The sequence below is a fragment of the Oryza sativa genome, chromosome 1 (genome assembly GCF_034140825.1).
Source record: "Oryza sativa Japonica Group chromosome 1, ASM3414082v1".
In the NCBI taxonomy this organism is placed as follows: Eukaryota; Viridiplantae; Streptophyta; class Magnoliopsida; order Poales; family Poaceae; genus Oryza; species Oryza sativa.
The window spans coordinates 30045589-30063672 of NC_089035.1; the positions used below are offsets into that span (position 1 = coordinate 30045589).

At 43.2% G+C, this 18084-nt stretch overlaps 2 protein-coding genes across 2 annotated transcripts; both read left to right on the forward strand.

Moving 5' to 3' along the window:
* Positions 1–1324: 1324 nt before the first annotated feature.
* Positions 1325–5550, forward strand: LOC4327687 (mitochondrial carrier protein CoAc1). Its single transcript, XM_015756487.3, has 7 exons — positions 1325–1784; positions 2655–2740; positions 2826–3033; positions 3675–3804; positions 3984–4168; positions 4281–4412; positions 5170–5550. The coding sequence occupies exons 1-7, from the start codon at positions 1617–1619 to the stop codon at positions 5272–5274; spliced, it is 1014 nt and encodes a 337-aa protein (XP_015611973.1). The 5' UTR covers positions 1325–1616; the 3' UTR covers positions 5275–5550.
* A 6298-nt stretch (positions 5551–11848) lies between these two features.
* On the forward strand, positions 11849–14141 carry LOC4327821 (myb-related protein Zm38). Its single transcript, XM_015789766.3, has 4 exons — positions 11849–12475; positions 12643–12772; positions 13031–13155; positions 13346–14141. The coding sequence occupies exons 1-4, from the start codon at positions 12343–12345 to the stop codon at positions 13879–13881; spliced, it is 924 nt and encodes a 307-aa protein (XP_015645252.1). The 5' UTR covers positions 11849–12342; the 3' UTR covers positions 13882–14141.
* The last annotated feature ends 3943 nt before the right edge of the window (positions 14142–18084 follow it).

Below are 18084 nucleotides of genomic sequence, written 5' to 3' on the forward strand. Positions count from 1 at the left end.
AGTCTCATCGTAAGCCCACACTACGCGGACCATGTTGCATGTCGATTTCTATGACAAGGAGAAAATACGGTTCACTTTGAGAAAAATAGAAGGTGCACAGACCCTCATGCCCATGACTCTTACATCTATTTTAGAGTTTTGACCTTTAAATCATGAATAATACATATATAAAATTATTACCCATAGAATTATTGTCATTCTTGTCTATACTTCCGAAAATGCTCCCCCTGCGCGCGCCCTCTCCCCACGTGCGTAATGTTGGCCCACCCACTTCTCCCTCCCTTTTCTCCATAAAAGATGTTTCACCTAATGTATTTATAATGTTCATTACTTATAGATATAATATTGCAGTAAATTAAAATACTCTTTTGCAACAAAAATCCACATATTTTAGAAACTCTATATTAAGGAAATTTAGTTTATTTTTTGTTCCACAAAAAATGTTTCACCTAGTGTACTAAAAATGTTTCACTATGTGTAGATCTAATATTACAGTGAACGAAACATTCCATTGCAACAAAAAAACCTACATATTGGAAACCCCCTATTAAGGGAATTTGGTTTATTTTTTGTTCCACCGAAAATTGTTTCACCTAGTGTACTCACAATGTTTTACTATGTATAGATCTAATGTTGCAGTGATCTAAAATATTCTTTCGCTATTTGCTGAAACATTGTTTTTATATAAGGTGAAACAACACCCGATTTAAACAAGTGAAACATTTTCGATCTACTTATTGAAACAATTTCGATATACCTGGTGGAACATCGTGCAACATTTAAAAATAATTCAATAATAAGCTAATTTTTTTTCGTCGGAATATATCCATGTGGAGTCTTTTTTTGAAGATTTAATTGCAACGAATTTAATGGTGCAATCGGATCATGATTTGGATAAGTAATTTAAGAGAAAAATCAGTTTAAAGTAGCTTTACACGTAAATCGGACGCTGACGTCAGCATGACGTTAGCACCCGATTTTTTTCCAAATCATCGGGCGCCCGAGCCGTAGGCAGCCCCATGTACTTCCATGCTATTTCTATGAATTATCAGTCGTACCTTAATCAATCAGTAGTACCTTTTTTTTACTTTTGACAAATATTTTCTTTCAGAAAAATTCTGAAACAGTCAGCACCGTAAAACCATAAAGCACACGTGATAAATATCAAGAAAAAAAATCTTGAACGTATTAGTATATCTGAACTTAAAGCCATCCGCGCAACACGAGAAGATGTCAGCATCCGCTTCAATCTGCGTCGCATCAACGCTCCTGCGTTCCTGGCGACTCCAAATGATATTTGAGGGGAAGCCGCGAAGATTCTCCCGCATATTACTCGTCGCCACCGCGGTCACCGCCCCTCTCCTCTATTGTTTTCTCGATTCTTCGCAGGGAAGGGGATACGCGCAAGAAACCGCGAGCCATTCCGCGCAGGTCGTCGCCGCGGTCAAATCCGGCGGCGGCGGCGGCGGCGGAGGCCGGAGGGCTAAACGGGCCGCCCCCGTCCGGTGAGATCCTTGAGGGGGTCCTCCGCCCCCCTTGTGTGGCTTGGGGGGGGGGGGGGGCGATTCTTCGCGCGGGTGGGTGCTCGATTTGGATGAGAGGAGCGCGACGGCGGGATGGGCACCCCCTCGCAGGGCTCGGCGGCCGTGGCAGCGGCTGGGGTCGACCTCTGCGTGCTCGACCTGGTGCCCGTCTTCGCCAAGGAGATGATCGCCGGGGGCGTCGCCGGCGCCTTCTCCAAGACCGCCATCGCGCCGCTCGAGCGCCTCAAGATATTGCTACAGGTTCGTCTTGTAGTGCTCATCATATTATAGTCTTGGATTGGGCGCATGGAACAAAAAGAAGTCGCTTGGATTGGAGTTCGGTAGTTAGGTATTTTGGGCAATTGTCGGTTGCGAGCCGCTGTAGGAATGGTTCGCTTCAGGATCTCCGATGTAACTTTGTTAATAGGACGATAACTTTTTGTAGCCTGAGATAATACAATTTTTATTTGTTTGCGACAAATTTACTAAAAAGTGTGCTACCTCACGCATCATAAAACCACTGCAGCAATAATCCGGTGAAACATAAAAGAACGGGACTAGAGGGATGCGTCTCTTCTTAATTGAAAATGTAGATGTGCAAGAAGGTAGTGCCTGCACGTGTAGATTGATGGATGTCATGGTTTTAGGACGATTAAAGGGGTACCATACCACAAAATAGTTGTAAAGAGTTTCAACAAATAAGATTCTACTAGGTACCTATTTAAATTCTACCATAAACATTACCTGATCGGTTAGTAAGCACACGTTACTCCACTCAGTATGGTTGCAGCCATAAATTCATCCTTTGATGGGTTGGGATATAGGCTGGAGGGAGATTCTCAGCTTTCAAAAATCTCTGCTTCAATCAAGTCCATACTCCACACAACTCTCCTACAGACTTTTTTTCTCATCATACATTTCTTTGATTTCTAATATGCATTTTGGAGCATTGTAGACGCCATTACAATGATAGTTAGAAATGCCACTTCCAGAAGTTTCACAAATTCTGCTTCACTTGACCGTGTTGACTAGCTACATATGATCTGTTTAAAACATCTAGTTTGCCCCTGATGCTATTATGAGATATCACTATGTCTAACATGTGCTTACTTTCTGATTCTGCCTTTATAGACTAGGACAAATGAATTCAGTTCTCTTGGCGTCCTCAAATCATTGAAGAAATTAAAACAACATGATGGAATTTTGGGCTTTTACAAGTATGTGGCAATTCAACTCATGTACAATACTAAGATACTGGTTGTATATAACATTGCTCACTAACCATGTCTTTGTGCTACTCAGGGGAAATGGTGCTAGTGTATTAAGAATTGTTCCTTATGCTGCATTACATTATATGGCGTATGAACGATACAGGTGTTGGATCTTGAATAACTGCCCCTCACTTGGGACAGGACCCTTAGTAGACCTTTTAGCTGGTTCAGCATCTGGAGGAACCGCAGTGTTGTGTACTTATCCCTTGGATCTGGCTAGGACTAAACTTGCCTTCCAGGTATTGCAATCCACATCTCATTATTGTTGTTCTCTTTGGTCCTTGGTCCTCACTTAGCATTGCTTACTTGCCATTCTAGGCCACTGCCCACTTCTGTGCTTGCACATTCCCACTTCATTGCAGTTGACAGCCATAGTGTAGTATAATTAATATAGTAGAAAGTCAGCATAACTGCTCCTGTTTTTAAGATCTCGCTAGCTTGCTATCATATGTGTGCAATCAAGTTTATGTAACTTTGGTCACTTGTATATATAATGTTTCTCAATCGCTCATATGGAAAACTGAAAATAGTAATAATACATTGATGTAAAGTAGCAAACTACTCCGATGATATCTTTAGGGCTGAAGTAGTTACAAGAAAACAACGTTTACTTCTGAGCAGAAGGAATATCACGCTATGTCGCCATGGAGAAATGCTACCTAGACTGTGAATTGTCCATCAGTAACCTCTTGGGAGTAAATTCCCTGACGCATTAGGATGAGCCTTTTTTTTGTGTGTTATGTAGTGTTGCTCTTTAGTTTAATGAAGAACCCTTTGGTTGTCTGTATTGTGTGCATCTTCTTTTGCTTTGCATTGTTATGTGCTGTACATCTTTTGCTTTGCATTTATATGTCCTAAGCTTGTTTTGTTTTGCTTGAAGGTCAATAGTTCAGACCAAATCAGTAGTGGTTTGAAGAGGACAAACTTTCAACCAAAATATGGAGGAATAAAGGATGTTTTTCGAGGTGTTTATTCAGAAGGTGGAGTGCGAGCTCTCTATCGTGGAGTAGGTATGTATATCCGACTCATATATGTCTAAATGGCTATTCAATCACCATAAAACTCTCTCTTGAACTGAAAACGTCGGATGTATATATTCCTGCTTCACTTTTGACGAGTATCAGTTTTTTCAGTACCTTCATTACTGTAGTAGTTTTGCTGCTGAGGACTCTTATCTATTTGTGTTCAGGTCCAACGCTCATGGGAATACTTCCTTATGCTGGTCTTAAATTCTACATATACGAAGGACTGAAGGCACATGTACCTGAAGATTACAAAAATTCTGTCACATTGAAGTTGTCCTGTGGTGCTGCTGCTGGATTATTTGGGCAGACTCTAACTTACCCACTAGATGTTGTAAGAAGGCAGATGCAGGTATTCCATTTTCTCATATAATCCTTCCTCTTCTAGCATATCCTTTTTTATTTTTCTGAAAGACTATGTTCCTCAACTATTTATCATATTTGCGTCTGCTTCCATTTTGTAGGTTCAGAGTCAACAATATCACGATAAATTTGGTGGGCCACAGATAAGGGGAACATTCCAAGGTCTTATGATCATCAAACAAACGCAGGGATGGAGGCAATTGTTTGCTGGCTTGAGCCTCAATTACATCAAGGTAATCACGTGGATAATCTATTGGTTTCCCCTTCATAGTTCAATTTTACATAGGTGCTTATTTGCATTCAAAATATCCTGGAAATGGTACTAGTCAGATAATCAAGAATGCTAGGACTGATGGCAGGTCAATCATCTGGAACATTTAAGTACATTAACTATTTTGCTAGCTAGAATCGCTAGAACCAAGTGATAACCAACTATTTACTGGTTAGACCCAAGTAATAATACTCGCTCTCGTAATAGTTCCTAGAACCTCAAATTCTGAACCTTTACGCCCCAAGAAAAAATAGCATTCCTGTGCTTGCTTTGGCTTTGAAACTTTTGTGGTTACATGGTAATTCTGAGCAATGTTCTGCACCCTAACCTGGAGCGAGGCGATTCTTGTTAGTCATTTGCGTTTATATTCCACTGAAAAGCATCACTTTTTGCATTTGCCACTCAACTGACAAGAGGATATGGATTCCAGTTGTACATGTCAGAACTGTATGAATCTTTCCAGTGGCATGTATAAAATTCTGCAGATCATTTTTTTTCCCTCTTGAACTTAATTTTCCTTGGTTCCTTTCATTTATACAACATTGAATTGCATGATTGTCTTCAATATTCTTGTTTTAGCTATTTGTCCAGCTCAGTTTCAGCCGAAAACCTTACTTGTTGAATGATGTGTATTCACAAGAGATTATTTAGTTGCAACTTACATAAATGTGTTGAGTTAGCCAGATTGACCCTTATAAAAATATTGTTTCTTTTTATAGGTGGTACCCTCTGTGGCTATTGGTTTTACCGCATATGACACGATGAAGAGTTTACTGAAGATACCTCCCAGAGAGAAGAAAATGTCAGGTCATGGTTCTAATTGAAGTTTCTATCCATCCGTAAGAAACATGGAGCAGGGCAAGGTTCTCTTTCAAGATTTTATCAAGTGCCTTTTGTGAAGTCACAATTGTATAAAGCCTCTGAGGTTCAATCTTGTCAAGTAGTAATTGTGTTAACTAACAAGCTTACATATTCTTCCGATTCATTATTTTCATTCATTACATCCACCAGATGTGGAACGTTGTAAATTTGTAGGGTGCTACCACAACTTTTAGGATGCTACAAAAGGTTTCAAAATTCCATACGGGTTTTCCCATAAATCTTGACCTACTCCTCCAGAGCTGTTTATTGCTATTGTTATTTTATGCATAGGGTTTTAGTTCTTCCTCGCCAAGGATTTGGATTAATACGAATGTATATTAGCATGTGTAAAACTATTAATATTGTTTACCATCCAAACTATAAGCTGTTTGGAGGATTTTTAATTGGTACTCGTAGCCTCGTAGGTCCTAGCTGTGTTAGTGTTGACAGAAAACATGAGGCCTGGGAGATCTGTTTAACTCCAGTGCAGGTCCAAAGCTCGCCTTCGGGTGTGCTAGTGTGCCAGTTGATTTGATCCTGTAATCAACAAGAAGTAGAAGCAAAGAAATCGCGGTTAAATCTATAAATGATAGTTGATCGGCTAAGTGCCGATGATATATCATTTATCTTTGAGCCGATGTCATATGTGTATTTGATCGGCAATCTTGAATAAGTAAGAAAGAACTAAATCTACTTGATCGGCTGTAGATGTTAACGATATATACTCCTTATATCGATATATAATTAAATCAAGTGATTGGGATAGATCGGTCGCCATGCCGAGACAGTATAAATCACTTAGACCGAAATATATATTAATAACAGGACTATATATGTTTACAGCATAGCCGATCAGATAGATCTAGCATGTATCGGCTAATACTCCGATACTACTTTATATCAGGATATTAAAACAGGTATAGAATATCAAGCAAAAGCCTAATATATTCAAATACATCAATATCTTGGCATAAAGGGCAGATTTAACATGTCAATAAAGCATATAGAGCAAATATAGTTAAATCAGATAAGATCGGCTGAAACTCCGATGCTACCCTAATCGGTAACCAGAAGGCAGGCTAGAGGTTGATATTCTAAGCACGATTTAATAGATCAAACTTAACTGATGCAGTATTAAGTATGAAAAGAAGAACAATATCTAGACAATCAAACCACTGAAAGTTTCATAAAGTGGTAAATATCTTATATAATTTAGGTCAACGTCGCTATTTAACCTGGTCGGCTGCCTTCTACCGACAGATGTTAGCCGATTGTAGATTAGATAGCGGTATTGCCGAAGATTATGTAAGATATATGATAGCTCGGCGAATTATATAAACGAGATCAGAGTATCATAAAGATGGAAATACTAATCCCGAAAACACAAGTCGTCATAACAAGTTTTACCTCTTGTTGAAGATCGAAACCGATGCAGCTCAACTCGAAAGCAAGAACTCGTCAAAACAAAACTAAAGTAAAAGGGGGGCGATGCGCCGAGATTGTATTGAACGTGTGTTAAAAGTTACATAGGGCTCCGGTCTATTTATACCCGAGAATTACAAGATATGTCCATAACGGACACGACTACCATTTCTAACAAACTCTAAGATACTATAAGTCTTTGCGGCAGACTTTTGCCTAATCATATCTCTAAGGAAATTACATAAAACATCCTAATTAATAGATACAATTGCCTCCTCAGGACTCTATCCATGTGCGGCAATCACCTTGAAGCACCTCAATCTAACCCGACATCACACATCAAGTTGTATTGCTAGGATCGGCTACATCGGCTTACCTAGTCCGACTCAGACTCAGCCGATCTTATCGTAGCCGATCTGGACTCCAGCCGATCCCTGCTCTGTTTCCGAACTCGATCTCCGCCTCCGACTTTGCTTCAATCTAATCTTCTTTTCCAATGCCGATATTACCAAATTTGGTTGTTAACAGTTAGTTACATTAATTGATTGATCCTCCTGAATATAATTTGATGTCGAGCTCAAATTGGTGGAAATCCATCTGGTGAAAAAAAAAATAATATGCTAAATCCAACCCAACCCGTTTCTAATGGTATTGGCCGTTGCAATGCACGGATATATATTACACAAAATATTAGTGTCTATTGTTTGGTCGATACTTTACCAAGTGTTATGTCTGTTTTGATTTAATCGAGACAAATTTATCCTCAACAGTGCAGTAATTTTAGGTCTATTTGGCACAGCTGCAGCTCCACCTCTCCCGGAGCTGGAGCCCAACCAAACAGTTTCAGCTCCACCTACACTAGGATCGGAGCTGGGTGGTGCACTCTCACAAAATGAACTAAAGAGGTAGAGCTGGGTTTGGGGCATGTTTGATAGAGTTTCAACTCCTAAATTTAGCTCCAGAAGTTGAGTTTGGAGTGGAGCTGTGGAGCTGCTTAAACCCAGCTCCACTTCTCTAGTTCATTTGGTGATAGCGCTCCACCCAACTCCGCTCCCATTTCAGGTGGAGCTGTTTGGCTGAGCTCTATCTCCAGGAGAGGTGGAGCTAAAGCTGTGCCAAATAGACTCTCAGACAGCTCTATAACTATACCCCCAGACTTAACTTCTGAAGCTAAATCTAGAAATTGAAGGTCAGCCAAACAGATGAGCTGACAAAGCAAGCCCCATCCATCACACGGGCGATTATTCAAGCAACGCGGCACCTCACGTCTCTAAGCCCAAGTGATCGCCACCGCCGTGCACCGGGCCGCAAGCCGATCCTTTTCCGGCAATCCCAGAGCAAGCCGATCCTTTTCCACTATTCCCAAGTCGTTTCGGCCCATCCGGACTCCGATCCGAAGCCAACGCGACGACGCCATCGCGCGCGGGCGCGGGCGCGGGCGTGCGGGCGTGGCGACGTGGGCGGCGATATCCGCGAGGGGGATTCGGCTTGTCTCCTTCCCCGGTGCCGGGGGTTGCCGGCTAACGGCATGCGGATGCTACAGCGCGCGGCGATATCCCTCGTCCCCTCTCCGTTGAAAGCGACGCGAGTGGCGGACTGCGACCGACGACGTCGCCGTGCCGCTTCTCTTGGACGGGACGGGTTTGGAAAACGACTCGTTCGCGGCCTTCGTTGGGGCAGGTAGTAAATTCATCTTGCCTCCTGATTACTGTCGGATCATGCAAGACGTCTCGTCTCCGTTTTAAGTTATAAAACGTTTTGACTTTGATTGAAGTCACACCGCTTCAAGTTTAATTAAATTTATAGACAAATATAGTAGTATTTAAAATATTAAATTAGTTTTATTAAATCAATAATTAAATATATTTTCATAATAAATTTATCTTAGATTGAAAATATTATTATTTTTTCTAAAAACTTAGTCAAACTTAAATGAGTTTGACTTCGATCAAAGTTAAAACGTAATGGAGATAGTAGTTATTTGAAAAAAAAAAGGTTCCGCAGGTTAATTATATAGGCTGATTTGGTGAGGATGCGAATCCGGTTAAGCGCATCTGTATTGTGCGTTTGAAAAGGTGAAGCTAGAGAGGTGTCATGCTCGAATTGTATCCATGAACTGGAAAGGTTATGAAATGGAAGCATTGACGAGATGCCAGTGCACGCTGTCAACACGACTTTTGTAATCTCTGCTGCAACTCTTTCGGTATCGACTCCACCGACTCCAATCCATCTCGGCGTTCTTGGACGACTAATTCCAAGTAGCAGTACTAGTATAGCACCGAACAGCTCTCTGAACGAACTATTTATGCTCCTTTTCTCCTGCTCCATGTACGGCGGGGAGATTGATTCTGCACCGTTCACGTCAGGTTTTTTTTTTTTTTTGACAACCCGTTCACGTCAGGTGACTTTCTACTCCGAAAGTCCATGGAGGCGCAATCGCACGTGCAGCTGTGTACATGCACGTAACGTACGTGGCTGACAATTTTCTAATTATGGACAGTGATAACTGAAAAGACGAAGAGAGGGAGAGAAAAAAAAAAGAAACTGCGCCTCTTTCATGAAGATATATACCTGCATTTTTTGTCTCTCCAGCAGGATGTGTATTCCGTAGCTTCGCTTACAAGTGCAGCAAGAGCTGCATTATATTTGCTTGTACTTTCTGCACCATGGAGCAGTTTCTACGTACTGCCGTTCCCGAAGACCGGACATTTGTCATCCGATGGATGGGCACTATGAATACGTACCGGATATACCTAGTTACGTACGCATAGCAAAGCTCATCGATCGGCTTAAATTATGCCTCACGTACAAGCGCTGTGCCATTTGTTTGCTTATGGTTAACGCAAAGAGGGAGAGAAGAAAACAGCTACTGTAGCTCGCGACTAATACTTAATTTATCGTCAAATGAAACAGAGCACGTAGCACGTACACAAAGGGGGTAAACACAGAAAGAGAAACACAGATCGAAAAGGAGGCTGCAGGGGCTAATAGCTTGCCACTGAACCAAGTCATCTCGGGCGTGGCATGCATGCTGCATGCTGTAGTAGTAGAAGTAGGCGGTGGTTGGGGAATCACATCGTCCCATCTTTGGGTACGCACGGACGAACTGGACTGATATTCAACCAAGTAGGCACACATGTGACTGACTTATGTGATCGATCGGCCACTAGCTGCTGCAAATGCATGGCCGGCGCCGCGGCAGGTACGAACGATTTGCAAACAATCCAATAACCGAGGAGGAAATTAACCTGATATAATTAACCTCAGCTCGGTGATGCATGCTCACCTGTGTCATGTACCGGGCGGCCATGCAACTTGTTTATTAATTAACCTGCATGCCGTTTTGCTCTCCTATCATGCAGGTGTACGTGAAAGTGCCGGCCGGTACAGGCGTACCTCCATCTCTTCCTCGTCTTTAGGATGTGTACATGCCGCTGCTAGCTAGGACGACATTTTTTTTTTAACAAAAAAAGCATAGTACACAAACACGCACCTTAAAAGAACTGAACCGACACATTTTGATGTTAACGAAATCATGACGAACATATCTCGTTATTTATAGTTACTTTGTTTACTATTAAAAGGATAATTAACTGTAAATACAAGCAAATCCTCTCATCATTTCGTTTCGCACGTATTACATACGCACAATATATATACAACATGATTGTTTGTAGCATATATAGCATTGTATAGCAAAGCTGTGACCTTTGAGTGTGGCATGTATTATGTACCATGCATATGGAGTATATTAGTAGTACGAGTACGAGCACGTGTACATGCCATGACATGTAGCGCGGGTCCCCGGCGCATTGATGGCACGAGCGACGTGCGCATGAGCGACCACACCCGTATGGTGCACGCTTCGATCATGGCCGGAGTCTATCGAGAGGAGTGGGGAAGTGGTCGTGCGACGACGGGGTGATCGACGACTCTGTGAGCGATCGCGCGCGTATGTACGTTGGTACGGGGTTGAATGCTACTACGCGTTGTCGCGTTTCCTCTATTCTGCAAGAGGCCCATGCATATGCATATGCACGGCTGCCGTCCCCGCCCGGCCCACTCGATTTTTCTTGTCCGAAACCGCTCACCTCTTTCGCGTCAATCTTTCGCCAGCAAGTACGTACTACGGTACTAGTACTACAACCTATAATATTGCCTTTAGCCTCTTGACATCGGCTTGTGTCGACCACTGGTTGCAACGGCAAAAACTGAAGTGAAGCTAATTTGAGAGTTAAATAAACGTTGCAAAATATATAGGGTTTATTTGACACAGCTCTAGCTTCAACTCCATCCGGCCAAACAGTTTTAGCTCTACCTAAAATGAGAGCGGAGCTGGGTTTAATTAGGCTGTTTTACAACTTTACTCTAGATTCAACTACTAGAGCTAAATTTATGAGTTGAAACTCTATCAAATAAACCCATAGTGTAGTTAGTGCATCAGCTAAAAAATTGTGTCTGCAAACATGAATCATTCAGAGTGCACACACATTACAGGTTTCTTCAGATCGATAAACCTAGCTATACATGCTTAGGATCGGTCCTTAATTTACCTAGAACGAATACTTTGCCGATCGAGAGCGCTGGCAAATACGGATCGCCACCTACTCGGCTTAATTACAACTGCAATCTTTTCGGGCAAGCTACCTAAGAAGACATGCACATACGTACAGAGAGCCAGAGATCTTCTGTTTCTGTTGCAGTTGATCCTGATCCCTTGTCTTTCTCTCTGGCAGGGCGTATAGACAAGAGAATCGCAGCTCTTGATCGTTTAATTGTCAAAGGTGAATGAATGGCACTACGTGCATTGCTTTATTTAGTGCTATATAGTCACTAGGTAATGCCTGTTTTTACCTGCGTGCATGCTAATACAAAACGTATACACATGCAATTTGGGCTCTCGTACAAATATAGATGATAGATCAGAGTGAACATATTTGGACCATTAGATGTACACAGACGAATTGATACTAGTCTAAATGGTAGCTGCTGCCATGTTAGTAGTTTGAAGAAAGCTACTAGCAGACTATAGCAGTTATGGCCGTACTGATAGAGCGGTGAAAATTTACGCTTGCAAACACACACACCCAACTCAGGCATCACACACTTACACCACAGTACAGGAGTTCCCAAAACTAACCAGGCATAGGAGCTCAATTCCATGGCACAAGTCTTCCTCTCACAGTGGGGCCTTAAGTTACCAAAATGCCCTCCTCCATTCACCCTCATCACTCCAGTACCCCTCACTTGGCTTGAGCCACTCACTTTTGAAGTAACCTACGTAACATGGAGCTCACACGTCTAGGTTAGCTAGGGTCCTGGCTAGCTAGGACGATCGACTCAACTGCATGCACAGTTTCAGGCCCAGCTTTTCTTCTCCTTGCTTTTGATCTGCCTGCCCTTAGATGTAGCGGAATGGCATGCATGCAGTTGGCGTATTTGCTCATTTGCTCTCTCTCTTCCTCTCCTCTCTTCTTTATAATAACCATGTAACTACTGAAAAGCTCGAGTAGTTCTGGCCGGTATTACTACTGCCGGCAGTGTGAAGAAGAGGATATCAAGAGCCTAGCCTACACGGAGTACAGCGAGAGAGTGAGAGGTCAAGGGAGATGGGGCACCACTCCTGCTGCAACAAGCAGAAGGTCAGGAGGGGCCTGTGGTCACCAGAGGAAGACGAGAAGCTCGTCAAGTACATCTCCACGCACGGCCATGGCTGCTGGAGCTCCGTCCCCAGGCTAGCCGGTAAGTGCTTTATTACGTTTACATAGTTTTTTCAGTCGCAGATCAAAGTTCAGAGTTTCAGTTCAGAGTTTCTTCAGACTAGCTTAGTAGTTCAGTTCAGTCAGTTTACTTGGGTTTATGGCATCGATCGGTGAACGTGTTATCCATGTATTGTTGATGGCATGCAGGGTTGCAGAGATGTGGCAAGAGCTGCAGGCTGAGGTGGATCAACTACCTGAGGCCTGACCTGAAGAGGGGAAGCTTCTCGCAGCAGGAGGAGTCCCTCATCATTGAGCTCCACAGGGTGCTGGGCAACAGGTAATCCTTGGTCGGTCAGTCTCTACCTGCAAATCATCTCTGCGTTGCTGCTAACTGCATCATGTGATGAGGCTGTAACGTCCCATGTATGACAGTGTGACAGTTACTTATCTTTGCACGCTTTGGCCTATATTTGAGTAATGCACAATCGCATTAACTTGATCTGAGACAAAGGACGGGGCGCAAATGTGGCAATCGATCGAGATTTGAGCTGGCTAACATATGCTGTGTCACTGTGATTCACTGCATTGCATGCAGGTGGGCTCAGATTGCCAAGCACCTACCTGGTAGAACAGACAATGAGGTCAAGAACTTCTGGAACTCCACCATCAAGAAGAAGCTCATCTCCCAGGCCGTGGGTAGTCTGCACCCTTCCTCTGCAGGTAAAACCTGTGCTACATTTTTCACTTCTTTCTGAAAAAATGCTGCTTCTCATATGAATTTTCATACCTTTCGTTCTTGTTAGTTTACACATGGATCAGTACGAATATAATTTACTCACGACAAACATGTAATAGTGTACTGAATACTGAATAATTACTGATCGACTCGATGTTTGTTGCATTGATCTAGATTTGTACTACAACATTCTGGACGGAGCAGGACAGAGCATCGCAGCTGCGTCACTGAACGCGGTGGAGAATGCAGCTCACGGTGTCACTCAATCGCCGCCGTCTTCCGTGTACAACTCCGCGGCATGGGCCAGCTTCAGCTCCCACCAGCCAATCTTTCTCCCCGGCCACGGCGTCCACGGCTGCGGCGGCGGCGACCTTCAGTACGCCGCCGCCGTCGACGGGGAGTTCATCAGGCTGTGCCGAGCAGCGGAGGCGTACCAGCTGGAGAACGGCGCCGCTGGCATCGTCGGGGGTCAGTGCAAGCCAAGTGATCATCTCTTGGCTCCAGAGGGCGTCGTGGCCCGGAGTTGCCTCCCGGCGTTTGTCGAACAGAAGGGCGGCGGCGGCGGCGCTTTCTTGGCCGATCCGGCCATGGGTCCGGTGATGGACTTCATGGACGCCATCCTGGGGTCGTCGACGACGTCGGCGGCCAGTGCTTCATCCGTCGACAGCTTCTCGGCGAACACCGCCATGCAACCTCACTGGATTCCCTGAATATGCAATTATGCATGCATGTTCGGGGGTATTCTGGTCGGTGCTTGCGTAACACACGGGTTTATAAACTCGTTCTCGTCTTAATTAAGTTTCAAATATATATATAGATCTTAATTTATAAAATAACATGTATCTTAGGGTATATATGTTTCACATAAGTTACATGTAGATACATTTTTATATTTTTCATATAAATGTGTAGGACTGGTAAGTGGTAATTAAGTACGTATATAATGGGTGAGGTATCAGTTGCAGTTGAACTTCTGATTTACTATACTATATATGTATATGTGCTTCCTAATGTGCATAGATAGCGCTATTCTTATTGATAAATAGAGTAAAAGTATGTATTTCCAACATATGAATGTACACATAGGGATAATTAATTAGGTGCAGCGACCGAAATGCTGTTCCAATATTACCTTAGAAGCATTAGCAGAACACAAAGTGTGCAGGTTTACAAGATCAAGAGGGAAGCAAATAGGATTGCTCATGCTCTAGCTCAAATGGCTATGAGGTAGATCGTGTGAGGAGTGGAAGTTGTGTGCTCCCGCAAGAATCTCACTACTAGAAAAAGGCTTTTCCTAGGCGGCCAAATCATATTTTCGCAGGCGGACAAGCCGTCCGCCTGCACCTCAACGCCAGCGGAAATAGTTGATTTTCGCAGGCGGGCAACAGGTCCGCCTGCGAAAATAGCTTTGAGCGCTAAAAAAAATGGGCAGCCACTGCCGGACGGTGGTCGCTTCCCGTTCCCAATCCATTCCCCATCCAATTCATCCACTTCATCCCCATCCAATCCATTCAATTCATCCAAAATCACCGAATCAATTGTAGCAAAGAAAGCAAATAAAAACATTCAAAAAAATCACGGCCGCCGCCCAGCCGTTGTCCGTCGCCGCCACTGCATGTCCGCGCCGCACCGTCGTCCGCGCCGCCGCTGCCGCCTCAACCCCCCGCGCCGCCGTGGCTGCGCCGCCTCGACCCTCCTCGCCGCCACAGCCCGCCGCCGTGCTCCCCCCACCCCCCTCCAGCCAGATCTGGGAGGGAGGGGCCAGGAGCCACCGGCCACCGCTCTCCCCCTGCCCCCTCCGGCCAGATCTAGGAGGGAGGGGCTGGGAGACGCGCCGCCTCGACCCTCCTCGCTGCTGCCGCCCTCTGCCGCGGGAGGGAGGGACGCGCCCGCCGCCGCCGCCGCCGGGAGCACACGCCGCCAACGCCTCGCGCCCGGCCACCGGCCTTCCCCCTCCCCCCCCTTCGGCCAGATCTGGAGGGGAGGAAGGGAGGGAGGGGAGTCGCCGCCCGCCCTACGCTAGCCGCCCCGTGCTGTCCGCCCCTTCTGCCGGTGGGAGAGTGAGGGGAGAGGAGATGTGAAGGGGAGGAGAGGGGAGAGGAGAGGAGAGTGAGGGGAGAGGAAAGGACTTAGAAAAATTTCAGCCCATCTGTCACATATATATACCATGCTAATTTTCGCAGGCGCACCTCATGTGGTCCGCCTGCGAAAATCATTTTCACAGGCGCCACTTAAGTGGTCCGCCTGCGATATTTTCGCGGGCGGACATCAAATTTCACCCCGATTTATATTTTTGTAGGCGGTCATTTGGCTCTAAGTGTCATGTCCGCCTGCGAAAATAAGACCCCTACGTTGGGAAAAATGTTTTTTCTAGTAGTGTCATAGACTTGATAGACCAAGAATGTAATCCTCTTTTCCGTAATCAATAAAATTCCCTCTTTGAAGTAAAAAAAAAAAAAGAAGAACACAAAACTATGCTCCAAAAGTTTATTACAGTCAGAGGGAAGTATATGTTATTTTTTAAGTATTTCCTCGTAAGAACGGAAGTCCCGGGCCCGTAACTACAACGAGGGTGGATGCTCGTAGTCGTTTCAGCTTGGCTCGTGAAGTTTGAGCCTTCGAAGCTTCTTTAGAACAAACGTTTTTTTTCCTTTCAGCAAGTTTAATAGTATAGCCCGCTACTATCTCTAAATTATCTATAGCTAATGTACTAGCTACTATCTCCGTATTTTAATGTATGACGCCGTTGACTTTTTATTTAATGTTTGACCATTCATCTTATTCAAAAATATATATAATTATTATTTATTTTATTGTGCCTTGATTCATCATCAAATGTTCTTTAAGCATGATATAAATATTTTTATATTTGCACAAAAATTTTGAATAAAACGAATGGTCAAACGTTTGTTAAAAAGTCAACGGCGTCATACATTAAAATATGGAGGGAATAATTCATACAATAGTTGTTTACTGTACTATTAATACCTGGTCCCACCTGTCAAACACACATTACGTCTTGGAGTCCGTGCTGCAGCTGGCTACCGATCTATAGCCCGCTGCTATTCTCTCTTTCTTTATCTCTTTAAAATATATTTATAGCTGTCTTATAGTCTGTTATTGTACCTGCTCTTAGGAATTTAATTCTAATAAAAACTTTCCAATCACATGTTTGTTCAGTTTGGAGAAATTTCAACCAAAAATTCAAGGAATAGAAAGACATGCACACGTCAATTCACATGAATTTTTTTAAGAGATTTAAGTGGATGCATGATATTCTTTTATGTTTTCTCTCTACAACTTATAGGAAAGGAAAATTTCCTATACTTCTTTTTTAAAACCGAATGCTTAAAAAAATAAATCCTTTTCTTTTTCTCCAAAATGAACAAACCCTACACTAGTCTTTTGGATCAAATCAATAACTATTAAAAGATTATATGAAATTTCTTTAGATTAGTTCGAAACTAGTGATTTTGACGTGAGGTTTAGCCTCTAAAATCCTTGTGTCAATCTATCTCTTCTGATCAGTTCTGACTCTCTTATTTTCCTAGGCTCATTTCTCCTACGTTTTTTTCAAACCATAGGTTTTGATGTATTAAGACGCTTCAATCCAGCGTTTTTTTTCATCTATTTTGAGAATCATGCGTGCCAAATGAGCTTTAAGGGCCCCTTTGAATCATAGGAATAAAAAAACAGAGAAATAGGAAAAACATAGGATTCTGACAAGAATACAAGTATAAAACAGAGGATTGTAAAATACAGGAAAAATATAGGAATGACCGTTTGATTGAGCCATAGAAAAAACACAGAAATTTAAAGAGGGATAAAGACTCAAAAGATTCTTAACATGAGGTAGAACCTCATGCTAAATTTCCTCTAAAACTTACATGGAAAGAGGTATTCCATAGAAATTTCATGGGATTATATAGGATTCATTCCTTTGATTCAAAGGTCTATATAGGAAAAAATTCTATAGAAATAAAATCCTTTAAAATTCCTATAAATTTCCTTTGAATCAAAGAGGCCTTAGATTTTTCCCCCGTCGGGGACTCGTACTATCTCATTAAAAAGTACCCAACGAGCGATATCTAACTGCGAACATCATCTGAACAAAATCTGCTAGAAAAATTTAAGCAAAAACCTATTCAATGTCAGTATATATGCCAGTTTTGGCTAGCTCTTACTAATTGAGCGTGTATATATATGGACTGGAACAGAAACAACCAATGCAATTTGCTCCTCATCATTGCCCTCATTTCTAGAATAACATGGATTTGTTGTCTTGAAGAGATCATTTCCTAGAAAGACAAGCATATCCTTTTCGCTAACGAGCGAAGATGCATGTATTAGTATTTTCCGTAGGTAAAGGACAAGGGTGCACTACAGTGTACAAATGTCTTTGATGTGGACTAAGCGAATGGCGTGCCACGAGCTCAACAGGTTCAGAGCTTCAGATAGCAGCAAGCCAACAAAGTCGATCACGGACTCGTTAATTGCGCAAAAAAAAAAAGATAAACGGACACATGAACGAAATAAGATAAGGAAACGGCAAAAAAAATTTGCTTACATGACAGTGGCAGGCAAGGCAGCAACCTCTGCTGCGGCGCAACGGACCGACATGCGTAGACCCACGAGCGCCGCTGGCAGCCCACGGTTCTATTTGGGCTGAAACCTGAAAGGCAGCAGAAGGGATGTCCACTATTATTTGGGCTAAAAGCCTCGTTGCATCGACTTCCTAAGACGGGCCCAGGAAACATGTTAGCTGGGCCTCAGAGTCAGAGATGTGGTCGATCCCGTCAGTGCGCAACCGCGACCATAGCAAGCAAAACTGACAATAATCAAACGTATGTTACGCTTACGCACCGTATCGTATGTAGCGCGACACATGAGCCAGGATGGAATGTCACTTTGAC